Source organism: Panthera onca, chromosome D4, assembly GCF_046562875.1.
Source record: "Panthera onca isolate mPanOnc1 chromosome D4, mPanOnc1 haplotype 2, whole genome shotgun sequence".
In the NCBI taxonomy this organism is placed as follows: Eukaryota; Metazoa; Chordata; class Mammalia; order Carnivora; family Felidae; genus Panthera; species Panthera onca.
Genome location: NC_138351.1, coordinates 75,547,414 through 75,565,614, shown reverse-complemented (window position 1 = coordinate 75,565,614; position 18,201 = coordinate 75,547,414). Strand labels below are relative to the sequence as shown.

Sequence of the window (18,201 nt, the reverse complement as noted above, 5' to 3'; positions counted from 1 at the left end):
AGGTCACTAGTGTCCACTTACTGACTTACTTTGCTACATGTCCAATCCCTGAGTTTGTATGTTTCACCCAAGAAAATCAACCTGGTAAAGGAGGAAAGAGTCCTGGGCAGGATGTTGGCAGACAGAATGCAAGACCGTCTTCTGCCACCAATAAACCGTGGGGTGAGAGCAAGTCTTGCAGCTCCTTTGAAATTCAGCCCCCACCCTCCATCCGGAAGAATCAGGATAACCTCACCTTCCCGGTGCGAAGGTGCGAGAGAACCTTCCAGGCACCTCCACACTGCCTCATTATTGCCTACACCTTGTTGGCTGTGTTTGCAGGTTGTAGACAGCACTGATGAGTTTGGTTTGCCAGAAGCGTAGGTTGAATTTCAATTCCAGACACCAAAGTCATCTGCTAAAAGGTGAATTCTCAGGCATTGGAAGCTAGAAAGAGGATTTGAAAAGGAAGATCTCTTGAAAGCTGAAATCAATGTCCTCTGGACAGCAGCCCAGTGAGCAAAATCACAACCTACAGGGGTAGTTAGGAGACGTCTGACAGCAGAGGCACATGTACACCTCTCCTGAACAGTTCTGTCCTGGGAAAGAGACATGCCAGCTCAGCTCAGACTTTCATTGTGCCGTGCCTACTGAACTACTGCAGTCACCCCCCGACTCAAGAGATCCCCAGACTGACTGCATGAGAATCATCTGAGGAGCTTCTTAAATATGCACCCAGCAGAGCCCCACTTCTGGCTCTTATGACGTAGTCAGTCTGGGATGGAGCCCAGGTGTTATATTATTTTAAAGTTTCCCAGAGGAGGATGAAAAAGTGCCATATTAGGGGCCACTGGTATAACTGGTCTCTAAACCTTTTGCCCTTTGCGTGATTTACCTTGCTACCAAATTAAGCTGGGTTCACATCATTCATTTGTTCAAAAGCCCTTTTGGGAATCTGCAGCTTATCCTGACAAACTTCAATTTCCACAGCTTGGCATTTAAGGCCCTTTGGCATCTGGTCTTTTCCCACTTCTTCCACCACTCCACCACCCAAAATCAAGTGTGTTTGAGATAAATCATTACCTTCTCATATTATTTTCATTTGCTCACCCCCTCTGGCTTCAGCACCTTTTCTCATGCCTCAGTCTCCCCATTTCTGATGTCCCAGAAGTAAGCATGGAGCCTGACACAGAGTGAGACTCAGTGGATTCTTCTGAATGAAGAAATGAATGGATGGGTGAATGAATGAATGTATCATCTGTACACTGATGATGTATGTGGACAAAAACTATTATATTCTCTCTTCTGCCCTTAGGAAGTCATTGTGGGTCCAGAAACCACCTCCTATAGCCTGGCAGAGCTGAGCCCATCCACCCACTACACAGCCAAGATCCAGGCATTGAATGGGCCCCTGAGGAGCAAGCTGGTCCAGACCATCTTTACCACAAGTAAGAGTCTCAGAGTATATCTGAGTCTTGAGGTCAAACTTTGTGAGACTAGACCAACCCTCCTCTTCTCCTCTGATTCTGAGAAAATTTTTCCATCAAACCCCTTAAAAGGATCAATGCCTTGCTACTACCTGAAAGTCTGATGGATGTGGGTACAGGAAGTTAAGGACCTCATTATGAAAAGGAAGGAGGGCCAGTAGGGAGACATCTATATTCAATCCCTATCTCCACCACTTGCTCGTGTGTGATTTAGGAAAGTTGCTGTCATTTTATAAGCCTCAGTTTCTTCATCTATACAATGGGATCAATAAGCATCCCTTCCCCATAAGGACCTTGATCTCCTAGCCCAGGGTGTGGTCCATGGTCTAAGCTCATTGTAAGCTGTGTCCCTTTTTCTCTCCTTCAGCATGTCAGCATTTACAAAGCCTGTCCACATTCAAAATCAAAAGCAGTCCTCCCACCAAGACGGTAGGATTATCATGCCCAGTTTTCTGTTGGGGTAGCAGAGGCTCCCAGACACAAAATGACCTGCTCAAGACTATAGCATGACTTAGAGTCTGATCTGGGCTCAGATGTTCCAGGCCCAGAGAACCACCCCTACACAGCAGACACTGGCTATCTTCGGCAGAGAACATGCAAGGCATTTCATTGGTGAATTAAGAGGAAGCATGCCTTCCTGAGGGAGGGGGGAGTCAGCCTTTGGAAAGGCCTGGATGTGGGGTACACAGAGTGCATTCCGGTGCTGCCTCTGGCCCTTCACACTCCCCACAAGTCAATCTGCACACATCTACTGAGGAAGGTGCAAAATTGAAAGTTATCTCTTTGCCAGATCTCATGCCGGGTACTGGGAGCACAGAAATTTGAATGTGCTTTAGAGATGCTCCCAGACCAGAGCCGGGAAAGAAACAAGGAAACAGCTAATGATACAACCTCCAGTGAAGGTGCAGTACAGGGAGGAGGTCAGATCAGAAGAAAAGAACTTCTGTGACCATCAGTTCTCCATCCCACCTGCTAAGCACAGCTCCAAAATTGTCCATGTCTATCAAGTTTTATTCTTTTTGCATCACATCACTTGGAAATTCCCCAGACATTCTTGTTTGGTCCCTCTAAGATTCCCGGGCTCAGGGCAGTTAAACGACTTCTCCAGTGTCCCAAGACAAGGAAGTGTAAGTTCAGGACTAGAATCCTTGTTTTTGGCTTCCAAATCCTCTGAAGAGATTGGGATGCATCATTATTAGATGCCCAATAGAGTGTCCTGATCCACAGTGAGCCACCTGTGGGTGCCTAAGACCCAGCCATCTGGCCAGGACCTGGGTCTTCATCAGGTGTTGCCTGGCTGCTCGAGGTAGATCAAGGTCAGCCCGATACACGCTCCTCACAGGGGCTCAGTTCTCCTCCCACTGATATCATTGGTGGTTTCCATGAATATAAGAGACTGAGATGGGTCCCTTATATCCGTAATCTCTAAAGCCTCATTGCACCCCCACCAAATGGGTTTTATCCTTATCTTGAACATGAGAGAACAGAGCCGAAGAGAGGTTAAGTTGCTTACTCATAGACATCTAGCTAATACACAGTAGAGGTGCAGTTTGAAATCCCCTAACCCAATCCTCCTTCTCTAAGAGGGCCACTCTTCCTATTTATCCTGCAGCTGGACTCCTGTACCCATTCCCCAGGGACTGCTCCCAAGCAATGCTGAATGGAGACACGACCTCTGGCCTCTACACCATTTATCTGAATGGTGATAAGGCCCAGGCTCTGGAAGTCTTCTGTGACATGACCTCTGATGGGGGTGGATGGATTGTGAGTATCACCGAAACAGGCTCCAGAGTCCTCCTCACGGAGCTTGGGGGCAGAGGGCTCAGCAGGGGTGGGAGGGGGGAGGGGGAGGTCCTCCCCATGCACTCAGACACCAACTGTGCATGAGGTTTTGCAAGACAGTGCCTGTCACACAGAGACACTCAGGAACTATCTCTTAAACAAAGGAATGGGAAAGAAACTGAGGATTAAAAAAAAAAAACGAGAAAATAATTTTCTTGTAATTTATCTCATCTGACCCTCAAACAGCTCTGTGATGCATAAGAATGACAGTGGTCATGGAGCCTATCATGTGGATTAATTAGCATTTGCTAACCACCAGGCACTGTGCTAAGAGTTTCACATGAATTATTTGCGATCCCATTACTATTCGACCTGGGTAGTATTTTTTTTAATTCATAAACTTTGTTTTTCAGAGCGGTTTTAGGTTCACAGCCAAAGTGAGCATAGAGTGAAGAGAGTGCCCATATACCCCTGTCCCCACGTGCATGGCCTCCCCCACCAGCAACATCCTACACCAGAGGGTGCATTTAGAACCTCTGCCTTGACACATCGTTATCACCCAAAGCTAGGTGGTATTTTTAATCCCTGTTTTTCAGGTGGAGGTGGCCTGCCCAGTTACACAGCAAATTAGTTTCAAACAGAGCTGGGGATGGATGCTTTTCCCAGTCTGATGTTCTTCCTCTCAGAAAGATTCCTTCCCTTTCTTTCAATAGCTAAAGCGCACCCTGATTCCTTGGTTATGTTATAGGTGTTCCTGAGACGCAAGAATGGACGTGAGGATTTCTATCGCAACTGGAAAGCCTACGCTGCTGGGTTTGGGGACCGCAGAGAAGAATTCTGGCTTGGTAATGCAGCACTGCATGTTGGTGTCCCAACTGCCCATTTCTGCCCTCCTTGTCATTTGTCCTAACAGCAACCCATGGGAGAGAAGGAAACTAGGAGGAAACAGTGGCTGTGGTAGTAGACGCAGAATTGCAAATCTTCAATGGAAAAGACATTAAATTCTCTAGGTCATTAAAAATAAAAATCTGGTTGAGGCACCTGGGCGGATCAGTCAGGTGAGCGGCTGACTCTTGATTTTGGCTCAGGTCATGATCTCAGGATCGGTCATAAGATCAAGCCCTTCATCAGGCTCAGCTCGGAATGTGGAGCCTGCATGGGATTTTCTCTCTCCCTTTCTCTCCGCCCCTCCCCCACTCGTGCTCTCTCACACACACACTCTCTCTCTCTCTCAAAATAAATAAATAAACTTAAACAAAATAAAACTCTGGTCTAACCTTGAGCCTCGTGGCACTCATGCAAGGTTCAAAATCCCCACTTTGTGCATGGGAGAGAGAGATGAAGCTGTGTGCCTGCGGGAATCTAGCCAATAAGCAGTTGAACGGCCTCTTGAAATTCCCCCAGACCAACACCACAATGCCATCATCCATCCACCCGTCCATCCATCCATCCGTCCATCCATCCGCACATGCAGCTCACACTTGCAGATAATCTCCCCGTAGAGGACACTGTTCCGCACTCTGGTGCCCAGGGCCCCAGCATGTCTCTCCGGCTGGCAACCATTGCCTCTCTCTTGCAAGAAGCTTGGGAGTTGAAAAGGTGCTTTCTCCACCTTATCTCCTTTGATCCTTTTTTTAAATGTTTATTTATTTTGAGAGAGGAAGAAGGGGAGAAGGGGCAGAGAGAGAGGGAGAGATAGAATCCCGAGCAGGCTTCGTGCTGTCCGCTCAGAGCGGGATGCAGGACTTGATCTCACAAACCATGAGCCGAGATCAAGAGTCCTACTCTTCATCCACGGAGCCACCCAGGCACCTCCACTCTGATCTTCACAATGCCCTAGGAAGTTGGCAGGGCAAAGATGTCAACCCAATTTTACCCAAGGCTCAGAAACATCCTGTATTTTGCCTGGTGTTGTGCCAGTGAGGAGTGGACCGAACCACAAACCCGGGTTTATGTGACACCAGCCTCTTTCGAGAGCCTAACTTGCTGCTCCTATGGGGTGGATGGAGTAGAAACAATGACCTCGGTCACTCGTGCTGCCTCTGTAACCCTTGCCTGTCCTCCACAGGGCTGGACAATCTACACAAAATCACAGCCCAAGGGCGGTACGAGCTCCGGGTGGACCTGCGCGACCACGGGAAGACCGCCTACGCCGTCTACGACAGGTTCAGCGTGGGAGATGCCAAGACTCGCTACAAGCTGAAAGTGGAGGGGTACAGCGGGACCGCGGGTAGGTATGGGGTAGCCACACTTCCGATCTCTGGAACCATAAAAAGCCTTCCTTGTGTTTTTAGCTAATTTCCTCATCACTCCTTGCTTCATTAATCTGTCCACTTATCAGATCAACAAAATACCTGAATCCTTATTAGGTACTAATCCAGAACGGCAGCTGAACAGAGCTGGCTAGATATTTTAGTCACCAGAACAGAGTAGGTTGGGAATCAGAAAATATGTCTTTTTCATACCCATTTCTAGATAGCAGTTTTAGGTGGATAGAAAAACAGTCTCCTGGAGGCCTAAATACTCATCTAATCCAGTGCATCTAAATTTATTGTGCACATATGACCCCAGGGGATCCTGTTAATGTGCAGGGGCTGACATCCCCAAGATTCTGCATTTCATACAGATCCCTGGTGATGCCACTGTTTGGGGATGCTGCTGGTCTGCGGACCACACTCTGAGTAGCAGACAATCCTCTCCATCACTAACTGCTTGAATCTTTTCTAAGACATCCTTGCCACGTGGTCATCCAGCCTCAGCCTGCACACCTTCATGACCAAAAGCTCACTGCCTTTTTTTTTTTAATGTTTATTTATTTTGAGAGAGAGAGAGACAGAGAACGCAAGTAGGGGAGGGGCAGAGAGAGAGGGAGAGAGAATTCCAAGCAGGCTCTGCACTGTCAGCACAGAGCCCGACATGGCACTTGATCCTACGAACCTCGAAATCATGACCTGAGCCGAAATCAAGAGTTTGTCACCCAACCAACTGAGCTACCCAGGCGCCCCAGCTCACTGCCTTTCAAGTGGCCCTTTCATTCCCTTTCTGATACAAAACCTAGCTCAGATCTTGAAGATTTCATGGACTTGAAATGGCCTTGGTGTGGTTTTTCTGGCTCTATGGTAGAGGAGAAATTAAAGAAGCAACACGCATCCAGGCCACTAGGTAGCATCTTCTACAGATATTCCACATGCATCACCCCTCCTCAGTTCTCACAGAAACTCCTCCAGGAAGATGTTGCTGTTACACAGATGAAGAAACTGAGGCCCAGAAAAGTTGGGCGATTTGACCTGGGGTGAAACAGCTTGTAGAAGGTGGACCCAGGGGGGCAGGTTTGGCTGCGGACGAGTGTGCTTGGTAACGAGGAGGGATGGGGTCTGCTGGCAGGACCCCCCGGTAGCACCCTTACCTGCTTTGGGGTGGCATCCAGTTACATCTATGAAAACACAAAAGACAGAGCTATGCTATGTTTCCAACTTCTCTGAGCCCCGCGGGGAAACATCCATAATGGGAAGTGTCTCCAGGTAAAGATTTGCTGAGAGCCAGGTTGGATCTAAGGAGAGAGCAAACTCTTCTGAGATCAGTCTGGTGGTAGTGAAGGGAGAGAGGCCCATGGGCCAAAATTGTTTTCCTTCCTGCGTCCCTTAAAGAATCCTGGCCTTTTATTACCTGGCAATAAATGTCTCTCTGAGTGAAGTGGCTTCAGGCAAGAAGGATATTGTCACTGGGCAAAGCAAAGCCACTAAGCAGCAGGAATGCGACCTCCACCCATCTCTCCCTGCATTTCCAGAACCCCTTCACTAAGGTGACCCTGGTAAAGCCACCTCCTCTCGTGGCAGCCGGCCCTCCACAGGAGGTCGTCTTGTTTCTACCATACCCACCTGCTCCTGGTAGCTTCCTCATTAAAAAGGCCTCCGAGACCCTTTGTACTTTGCTTCAAGATATCAGGGTAAAATGTTTCACTGTCTTGATATGTTTGTGCTCTGTGTTGGCCAGAGCTGGGAGTGCAGGGACACAGAAAGAAATGGCACTTAAATGTCCCTAAAATGCAATATATTAAATGACAAACTGGATCCCTAGATAGTGCTACGTACAAATGGGCATCTTGTCTAAGGATCAGGGAACACTGGCCCCACAAATAGTGAAAAATAACTGTACGATACACACACTATTTGGTGGCCTCTAATATGTAAAGGGTTTGATTACCAGGGTGGCAATAAATACTTGTATTTGCTGGGGGGAGTGCACCATTATTAAACATGGGTTTCTCACCTTACTCTCTGAGCTCCGTTATATAAAGGAATACAAAACAGTGACAGAAGTCACAACAGTCACAGCCATTATACATACTACTCTACCCATTCAGCATATACCTTCATATCCATTGTCCAAACAGCACCCTGAGGTGGATAGAATCAATGTGCTAGCTCCATTTTATAGAAGAGAACACTGAGGCTTAGTAAGAGGCTTGACGTGTGCATGATCACACTAGGGAAGGAAAGGGACAGAACTTGAAGCTGGACCCTCCAAAGCCACCCACAACCTTCTTTCTACCACCTTATACTGCTTCTAGGAGAAGCGAGCCCTCAGAGTGAGCCCTCATGTCCCCTCCAGCCCCGTGTTTGACCCTAATCCCAGGTCCAGTGTTTTAAGGCCAGGCCACCCCAGGCCCTTTGAGTGGCCACCCTGGTTCTGCCCTTCAGAGCCCACAGGGACACTCCAGCTGGGATTCCTCAGATCCATTGTTTTCTCTCTGCAGGTGACTCCATGGCTTACCACAACGGCAGATCCTTCTCCACCTACGACAAGGACACGGACTCAGCCATTACCAACTGTGCCCTGTCCTACAAGGGGGCTTTCTGGTACAAGAACTGTCACCGTGTCAACCTGATGGGGAGATACGGGGACAACAACCACAGTCAGGTGAGTAAACCGCGAGTGCCTGGGGCAGGGCTTGGGAAGCCGGTTGGGGGTGACAGGCAGGCACCCCAGCCCCTCAGTTCTGGCTGAGACTGGGAGGGGGCAGCAACCTCCGGGAAATGGTGGCACCTCTGTCCCCAGCAGGGAGAAACCTCAGGGACACTGCGGGTCAGGTGAAATCCTAGAAGCAGTCCACATTAACCCATGAAGATCCTAGGACAACCACCAGTCATGTGGATTCCAAACACAGAACGTTCTCCTCAGACAAAACCTTGGTCTGTGGCCCAGAAGGAAAGCAGATAAAATGCAGGCTGTCTAGGTGAAGCAGGGGTGAAAGCAGGGTGCTCTTTCCACCTTCTCATGTTGCCTCAAGGATGCTTCCATAGGAGCCTTTTTCCACTATCTTTATTTCTTTGTCCCCTACCACCAGGACAATACAAAATCCTTCTGGGGGGAAAAACAACCCAAAAGCTGCCTGCCCAAAAGGAAACCTTTCTTTCCCATCTACTGTTGGAAGAAGAACGAGCTGATAGAAAAGGGCCACGAAGGAGTTACGCGAGTCCTGCCCCAGCTCTGGCAGCTGTGTGGACTCTGTGATGTCACTCTCCCTCTCTGGCTTCAGTCTCCAGGATAGAATGAGGAAGGCTCATTTCCAGCTCTGCGCCTCTGTCAGAGGGAAGCAGGAGGGCAGAGGAAGGGCAGCGCAAAGCCCAAGCTATCAGGCGGCAGTGCTTTACCATGACTGGGTAGTCACAGACGCATTCGCCCATGGGGAGAGCCAGCCTTTCCCAAATGTCATCTCCCTGTCAGATTCAGACACTGCCTGATATCAGTGAATGCCAAACACTTAGAATCACGTAGTGTCTCAATTTTTTTTTTTTTTTTTTGCTTCATTGTACCAGCCATGAACTTTTCCATGTCCCCTCACAGCCCTATGTAGCTTAAAGAAAAGAGGGGTCATCTGTTAAGTTTCTAAAATTCCACATATGAGTGAAATCAGATGTTATCTGTCTTTCCCTGAGTGATCTAAGGGAAGGAAAAATAAGATAAAAACAGAGAGGGAGGCAAACCATAAGAGACTCTTAAATACAGAGAACAAACTTGAGGGTTGATGGGGTGGAGGGGGTGTTAAATGGGGGATGGGCATTAAGGAGGGCACCCTTCGGATGAGCACTGGGTGTCACACGTAAGAGATGAATCACTGGGTTTTACTCCTGAAGCCAAGACTACTCTGTGTGTTAACTAACTTGAGAATAAAAAAACAAAAGTAAATTAAAAAAAAATTTTTTTTTAAAAAAGAGAGAGAAGAGGAGTCAGAGAATGCGGTGGTGGCCTCACAGGAGCACTCCCGGAAGCAGACATCCCTCCCCTAGTGGGAAGAGGGCAGACTCTACCATCTGTAGACTGTATGGAAGAGTCAAACATGGAATTAGGAGGCCCAGACACAAATATAATCTTTTCTTGAGAAAGAAAAATCTTTGGCCAAATTTCCAAGGATATTTCTCCCTATTGGAGATTAGGGAGGTAATATTTACTTCGCACCTGCAATGTGCCCGGTACTATAATCACTCCTTTATAAGTTCATTTAATTTTCATAACACCCTTCAAGGTTGGCACTATCAGACCCTAAGAGGAAAAAAAAAAGATAGTGAAACTGAGTCCCAGAAAGTTTTGATGATTTGTTTAAGACCACTTATGCCTCAAGTAAGAGCACTGAGCTTGAACTCTGTATGTAAGTAAGAGCGTTGAGGTTGAACTCTCTATGTCAGGTTGTACAATTTGTGTTCCACCTGTGCTCTTTCTGCCATTCCATACAAACCCTTATTAAAATACTCCGTGAGAATCCCGTGAATTAGAGACTCCCCTGCATATAGCTACTCAATTCTGTAACTTCCAGTCACGACCTGAATTCCTTCACCATCTATTCCTACCCATGGGAAGTCTCATCAGCCACCATTTTGTTTCACAATGGCAGCTCAAAGCTCAATGCCAATGCCGGTGACTTCTGACTAAAGTTTTAAAAACTGAGTCAGATTCAGCCAACTCCTTTGAAGTTTTCACTACACAGACCAATAGACAGATAGGCAAGAGACAGCTATGAACTACCACATGGTCAGGTTGAAACAGAACTCCTTTTGTTCCGTCAACTAAGCAGCAATGATCAATGAACACCTTGCCTATTGGAAACCCATCTGGAGGTCTCCTCTCTTTTACAGGGTGTCAACTGGTTCCACTGGAAGGGCCACGAATATTCAATCCAGTTTGCTGAGATGAAGTTGAGACCCAGCAATTTCCGAAACCTTGAAGGCAGGCGCAAACGGGCGTAAGTTCCAGGGACAACTGGGTGAGAGAGGAGTAGGGCCCAGAGAAAGAAGCAAATTTTACCAAAGTATCAACACAACCAGTCCAACCATCAAGCCACACCCGGGTATTTGTCAGGAGTTAAAGTTGACCATGGATCATCGGGGCCAATGGCGGAAGCACCCGCCTCACCTACCCTGCGAGTATTTCCTTCGCACCAAAGACAATGATCTCCACAGGTTTCTGTTTTGTTGTTTGAATCAGCAAAAAAATTTTCCAGTGACAGCATCACAGTGGTTGTCCTTCTCTTGGGTGGCTCTGGGAATGGGAGAGGGGTAGGGTGTACAGTGGTAGTCGGTGTTAGAACCAGCTGTATTTTACACAAAGCTGTATAATTAATTATCATTATTTTTGTCCGCAACGATTCAGTGTGTGTCATTGGAGGCCGTCCCCAATTTTTTTTTACATTTCATACAGCAAAAACCAGAAAAGCAATACTGTTTCGATTTTAAGGATATGATTAATATGATTAATATAATAATGATGATGATGAAAACTAAGGATTTTTAAAGAGATCTTCCTTTCCAAAACACATCTGGACAGTACCTGATTGTATTTTTTTTTTTTTAATAAAAGCACAAGTACTTTTAAATTTGGCTGTTGTTTTGCCCTTCGTTGTTGAGCCTGAATTCCACCAAAGCCATATTTGAACAGACAGAAGAAAGGTGAAAAGGGATGGTGGTCAAGTCAGAGAGGAAGAAGGAAAGGTGGGAGGCTACAGGCTGGGGGAGAGGAAAGCACCTTTTTGAACAAAGTTGAGCGAGGTTGGGAAAAGGTTACCACTTAAGATTCAGCCTCTTACTCAACATTTTCAAGACTAATGGTTTGTGCTCTCACAGAGGCTCTCTTATACCCACCTTCTAAGGTAGCCTGCTAAAACTTCCATGATATAGATGAGGTGACAACTGTTATCTAGCAAGGATCAAGATGCCCAAAGGCAGACAGCCTGCATTCACACCTTGGCTGCACCATCCCCTAGTTCCCTTACCTCTTTGTGTCTCAGTTTCTTAATGAGTAAAGTACAGTTGCTCACACTTCTTCATAGCATTTCTACGAAAAAATAAATGATATCATCCAGATGAGGCCCCTACCATGGTGCCTGGTGTATATTAAATGCCACTAAGTGTTAGCTGTCTCTGCTATCACTTTTTTATGACAGGGTGCACAGAAGTGTAACGACTTGCCCATGGCTACCTACCCACTTAATCATAGAACTAGGATTTCAACTCAGGTCTCAAAGTTCTTGCCCTCAGGACCCCGGTGAACATCCCTCCTTCCCTGAGGAAATGCGTGCTATGGGTACACATTACAGAATGATTGAGGGTGGGGAAGTTCAGGTGGATCCTTCCTACAACCCTGAGGTCTTAGAACTAGAAAGAATGTCTTTTAGGAATACCTCCTTCTCCCCCAGTCAGAGTCCGGTGTCCCCCAGCCTCAGCCTGAATGCATCTCGTGGTGGAGGGAACTCACTGCCCAGCACAGCAGATCTGTTTGTACTTGGCAAATATCAAGTCAGAACCACACATTACACATTTGTCTTTTAAAACATGGTGAGTTGGGGGGGGGGGGGGAGCAACTCCCAGTTGATTCTCTCAGAGATTTTCAGTAAATGGACTTATTTAATGAAAACCTTTGGGCTGATAGGCCTCATTCAAATGGAATGTGATGGCTCAGATGCGAGGATGAGAAGAATTCATGGCTCAGGCCAGATCCTTTGCTGCTGAGTTTATCTTGCTTTAATAAATGCCATCGTGTTATATACACAACTGGAAGTTCCCGATCATAAGACTTGTTGCCTGCAATTCTGCCATAGCAACGCTTGCCTTGCTGTGTAAACCCCAACAAACGGGCTCCCTATAACAATCAAGCCTTAAGAGGGAGGCTTAGGGGCGCCTGGGTGGCGCAGTCGGTTAAGCGTCCGACTTCAGCCAGGTCACGATCTCGCGGTCTGTGAGTTCGAGCCCCGCGTCAGGCTCTGGGCTGATGGCTCGGAGCCTGGAGCCTGTTTCCGATTCTGTGTCTCCCTCTCTCTCTGCCCCTCCCCCGTTCATGCTCTGTCTCTCTCTGTCCCAAAAATAAATAAAAAACGTTGAAAAAAAAAATTAAAAAAAAAAAAAAAAAAAAAAGAGGGAGGCTTAACCCTCTGTTGACTGCTCCCTTGGGAGGCTCTGAGCCCCAGTCCTAGCCCCTCCCCCAAATACAGATGTAACTAAGCTGATAAGGTACTTCCCAGAAGCCACATCAGAATCAAATTCCGGTTGGTGAAGAATCCCCATCACATGGGAGTCCTTGACCTTGGCCCTGGGAAGGTGGTAGATACCCCCATATGGGGATGGGTAGGCTGAAGGTCCGGAGCCAAGACAATGCTGCATAGTCGGTTTCAGACTGCCCACATACTAGTCAAAGCATGAGCTCACCATGCCTCAACCACGTCCTTCAGTTGGTGACTCTGGCTTTGTTCAAACCACCTCCTCCATCTCAAAAGGTCTCCTGAAATTCTAGTCCACCCTCAAAGTCCAAGCCCACTTCTGTCTCCCCACCGAGAATGAATTTCCAAGGTCTTCCCTTTGCCCTTCCTCCGTCTGCTCCCCTCCCTTTTCCCAGCTTATACCCTTCGAAGCCATCCCGCATGAATGATATCTCAGGTTTCTGGTGAGATCAAAATGGGAAGTGTTGGGACACTGAAGGCAGGAGACTGGGCAGTTAGGGGTCAGGGTACTTCTTTTCCAGCCCCATCCCTATAGCATCACAGGGGGGTGACTCTTTGCATCCTAACAGAGGCACAATGCCAGTCCATCGCCCATCTCCACTCAGCATCCCAGGTTTTGGATAACTGCTCCCCCCACATGCCCCTTCGGGCCTAAGGATGGTCTCTGCACCTCAGCTTCTCTAGACCTGGGAACTGTGTTAGCCCTAATGGCTCTCCTCTACATTGCCCACACCTTTAGAGACAGTCCCTCAACTTCTGCCTCTCCCAGGGACCCTGACAGACATGGCCACACTCCGGGATCCTGGGCACCACTGTTACAGCTGCCTGCTTGCCTTACACCATTATTTATTTCTACTTGTGCCTCCCACCATGGAAGCCACAGAAGAAGATACTCTTCCCTCCTCCCTGTGGGAGCCAGGACACATAACATGAGCTTTGCCCATTGGATATCTGCAGAGGGACTTCTAACCTTGAACAAGGAATTAAAAGCAAAGAGCCTATGAGGCTGGCTTCTCCAATGCTACCACAGAGTCCGTCCACAAATCATTCTTTGGGACAATCGATCCCACCTTCTCCCTTTCTCAGCTTGGCCCTTCCACGCCACTCTTCTTTCCACCATTCCTGGCCAACTCCAGGTATGGGGGATCCCTGTGGGCTGTGCTGATTGGTTCTCTTGTTCCAAGATTTCTCTTTTCCCTTTTCATTTAATAGTCAGTACTGAATACAGCCTATACGAGCAGCACTAAGTGAAGAAAATAACCACGGGCCCTGGCCTTGTGCGGCTTCCATGCCAGGGGGAGGCTGGTAACAGCCACCATATCAGACAAGTGAATGTATAATTGCAAACTGAGTGAATCTATAATTGCATGTTTTAGAAGTAAATCTGAGACACTATGAGAACATCTACGAGGACCTGAGCGGGAAGGCTTCCCAGAAGAAGGGCTTCTGAATCATCACCTAAACAATAAGTAGGACTTAACCAGTGAAGAAGGCAGGGGAGGCAGAGGACAGAGTACCTCTAGAGGCCCTGAGGCAGCCAGGCCATGCAGAAAAAAGACAGAGGCAGCTGCAAGAATCTGGTCCCGCAGGTTCTTTTGGTCCAGAATAAGGATTTTGATCTTTTTCCTAAATGCAATAGGAAGCTGCTAAGGAATTTTTAGCAGGGGATGATTATGATCGTATCTTTTCTTTAAACCATCTTTTTGTTGCAGTTTCAACTTGGGCAGAGAGGTGGGAGATGGGAGGTGCTGCAGGGGCTGCGTAGTGGTGCCGTGGGGACGGGGCATATGGTCTGAGAGACATTTAGAAGGTAAAACCCACAGGGATGTGGGGGCCCAGAGAGCTACTCCACATCCACACCCAGTTCCTGAACAGCTTTCAGTTCCTGCAGGTCTCTTCCAGATGTGGCTCCATTGTCTCATTAGGGGTGTGCAGAGCTGGAGTCGAGGTCTAACCTCAGGAACCAGGAGGGCTGTAGGGTCCCAGAGCGCTAGGCATCTCTCCTCCAACGTTGGATGGGGGGCGGGGGTGGGGGAATCAGGGAGGGTCCCTGGGGGTTACTGTGGTTAGAATGAGGAAGGATTGATGCCAAGGGGACTCTGTGGCTGCATTGCAAAGGGTGAAGGTGATGGCTGGGCCTTGCCCTGGGGGCTTTGTGTCCTGTGAGTGCAACTGAGAGTTGCTGACGGTGTTTAGGGCAGGAGTGACAAAATCAGGGTCGCTCTTTAGAAGTCCCACTCCCTTACTAGAAAGGCATTTGCTCAGGCTATGTCCTCTGGCCTCAGTGGGGTGTTAGAAGAACTCACAGGTGTCCCCTGCCAGGATTTGGGCGGATGCTCTATGCCAGTGGCCAGCAGAGGGCTCACTCCCCCACCCACCTCCCTCCAGGACCAGCCACACAAATGAATTTAAAGTTCACAAAGGAAGCAGGAAAAGGCTCTCCTCTTGAAAATCACTCCAGTCTCGCCAAGACTGGAAAATAGATCTCAATGTGTTACGGAAAGAAACACACACACACACACACACACACACACAGTCAAAATGAGTAGTTCCCGTGTTAGCCCAATGCTTGCAACTACGGGTGAAGCTGTTTCAGAGCCATGAGATGACTTCTCCAAGGTTCAGAGTGCCAGAGCAAGGACTGAATCCTAGGTCTTCTGACCCCTTAGGCCTTGAAGAGCATCTATTGGCATACTGATTCCTTTATCCATTCTTCCATTCGGTACACAAGGAACACCTGCCATGAGCCAGTTCCCTCATAACACTTTACAGTTTACAAAGCCAACGTGATCGTAGCTTCTCTAAAATAATCGTCTTTGCAGTCAGAGCTGAGCTGGCATCCGTTTTCCAATTACTGAATGATCTTGGCCCAGTCGCTTAATTTTTCCGAGTGGCCCTAAAAATAGGAGTGAAGAAGACATACCCTGGAGAAAGTGTGATGATTTAAAAGAGAGAAATGGACGGCACCTGGCCTGGAGAAAATGCCAATACACATTTCTCTCTGAAGTTGATAGTTGTCTGAAGCTGAGGAGCGGGATACAATACTCAAGTCAGCCAGCAGATGGCAGGCTCCCCCGGCTTTCTGAGGGCACTAAGGGAGGCACTCCCCCCCCCCCCCCCCCCCCCCCGGTGTTCACGTGGCTGCAGTGATGCCATCTGGGCTCCCAGGCTCATAGCAACCTCCAGGAAAACCCCTTCTCTGCCTTCACTCCAATCCCCTGCTCCATGAGAGGTTCAAACCCTGCCGAGGGGGCAGCAGGGTCATGGGGGGCTGCCTCTGCTGTTCTGGTCTCCCCTTTGGCTGCACAAGCCTTATGTCAACAACCACAAGCCTTCTTGCAAATGTACACCGGGGTGGGGGGTACATTCCTGGGGGTCAGGGAGGGAGGGCTTCTGGCCCACGTGTCCAGTCCCCACTTGGATTCTGTAAAGACCACCACTCTTCTCCGGCATGTGTAATGGCTCCATTGCAGTGACGTGTCATCACTGACTTACTCCTCCCCAACCCCCATTACTGCTCCCTTATTGTTGGTAGTGAAGGGTGAGCTCACACATCTTCTGCTGCCCTATGGTGGCTCCTCTGGCTTGTCCGTGGCCCCTCAGCCACGTGTCTTCTCCTTCCCTATCGCTTAACTGTCCAGCACAGAGTGAGGCCCTTTTGGAAATGGGAACACGTTGCTATTGTTTTACACTCTCTTCTCCTCAAAAGGCTGGTTTAGCTGGCGATCCCTCTGGATTACCCCGAGCAGCTTGGGCAACCCCGGAAACGCCGTCAAGGGCCCTGTGTCCCCAGTGCTTGGCTCCTTGTGTCAGTCTACACCCCAAAGAGGTGTAGAGTGATCCTCTTAAAATGCTGAGTCAAACCATCTCATTCCACTGCCCCAAACCCTCCAAGCTTGCCTTCTGGCTTACAGCAAAGCTCGAGCCGTTACAGTCCTTGAAGCCCTGAGTGATCTGTCCCTTGACACTTCTCAGAACTCGATGCCTGTCTCATGGAGATTTCGGTGCACTGGCCTCTCTGCTGCTCTTCAAACCCAGCACACATGCACACACACGGCTCGCTTTCTCACTTCCTTCGGGCAACCTCCCAAAGCCATCTGCTCAATGAGACTTTCCCTCACCACCCTGTGTAAACACACGCACGTGCGAATCCACGCACACGTACACAAGGCCGCCCGGCCCCAGCACTCTTTATTTTTCTCCGTAGCATGTCTCCACCTGACATGCTGCTGCTGCCTTATGTGTATGATTTCGAGAAATTAAGCTCCGTGACAACAGGGACTTTATATGTATTTGCTCCCCTGTTGTATCTCCTGCACCTCAAATAGAGCCCATTCTAGGGTCTCCCAGTCCTTATGTGTTCACTGAACATGTGACCAGACCTATTTTCTATTTCAGTAAGCGTCAACTCTGTCCCCAGATCGTCATGTTAAGCAGAAACAAACTCAGAGAAGTGATTTTCCCAAAGCTGTCATGCAACCAGAATGGATTCCTATTCAGTTCCTGCTTGCCCACATCATTGCCACAATAGGTCAGAACCTGACGGTGTGGTTTAAAGAAGCAGCAGAGGAATTGCTCTATCGAGAGCCCCAGGCAGCAACCTCTCCTCGGCAGGGGAAGGCCGTGGCTGAGATTGTCTCACAGCCAAGGAGGGAGAAATCCAGCAGGACATTTAGAGAGAAAAGCACCATAAATATCAGTCAATTCAGAGACAGAGCATGGCGTGTGTCCAACCAAAGTCACTTGTCCAGGGGCTTTCCACACATGTGGTCCCTCAGAGAGAAGCCTCCCAATTTTGGACCGAGGCCCTCCCACTGCACCACACCACAACTGAGAACCATCGTTTTTCAGGGCTGGATGGGAAGTGAGCAAAATTAGTGACCTCTCAGGCCTTTTATTTACATATATTAACTTTAAAAGGGAAGTGAGAAGGAAAGAAAGAGAAACAGACACAGAGAGTGAGACAGAGGCAGAGGTACAGAGAGAAGGAGAGACAGAGAGAAAGAGACAGATACAGAGAGAGAGAGGCAGAGACAGAGACAGAGACAGAGAGACAGAGATAATTTTCCAGGTACGGTAGAAGCATCAAAAACTAAAGTCACCTAGTTGTGGGTTCAACAATTTCTCCAAAAAGAAGTATATGTATTTCCTGACAATCAAGTCCTTCTAGGCAGTTAGCAGAGGAGAAGGGGGAGCAGGCCTCAGGTGTGTGAAAGGGGTTTGGTCTACACAGCACACCCAGCTCAGCCGAGGCTTAGGACCGCACTCCCCCCAGGCACCCTTCAGGGGAGCATCAGAGTTAAGTTTGTAAAAGCATTGATCTCTCCCCAAAAGCCCAGTCCTAAGGCAGCAAAGAACTTTCAAGTGAGTGCAACAAGGGGCTGGCTCCAGGACAGGCTACAAACTGCACGAGGGCCCAGCTTATTCCCTGTGTTCCCCCTGCGTCTCCAGCACCACATCCACAGT

The 18,201-nt window shown here is 48.4% G+C and overlaps 1 protein-coding gene across 10 annotated transcripts in view; it reads left to right on the top strand.

Annotated features, from left to right (window-relative positions):
- Positions 1-11,118, top strand: part of TNC (tenascin C) — a 94,879-nt gene extending 83,761 nt beyond the window's left edge. For all 10 annotated transcript variants that reach the window (XM_078436558.2, XM_060608873.3, XM_060608875.3 and 7 more), the window contains 6 exons: positions 1,295-1,427; positions 3,079-3,230; positions 3,997-4,093; positions 5,317-5,478; positions 8,005-8,168; positions 10,382-11,118. In XM_078436558.2, coding sequence (XP_078292684.2) covers positions 1,295-1,427; positions 3,079-3,230; positions 3,997-4,093; positions 5,317-5,478; positions 8,005-8,168; positions 10,382-10,492 — 819 coding nt within the window. In that variant the 3' untranslated portion in view covers positions 10,493-11,118. The remainder of the gene's footprint in view (positions 1-1,294; positions 1,428-3,078; positions 3,231-3,996; positions 4,094-5,316; positions 5,479-8,004; positions 8,169-10,381) is intronic.
- Positions 11,119-18,201: the final 7,083 nt, after the last annotated feature.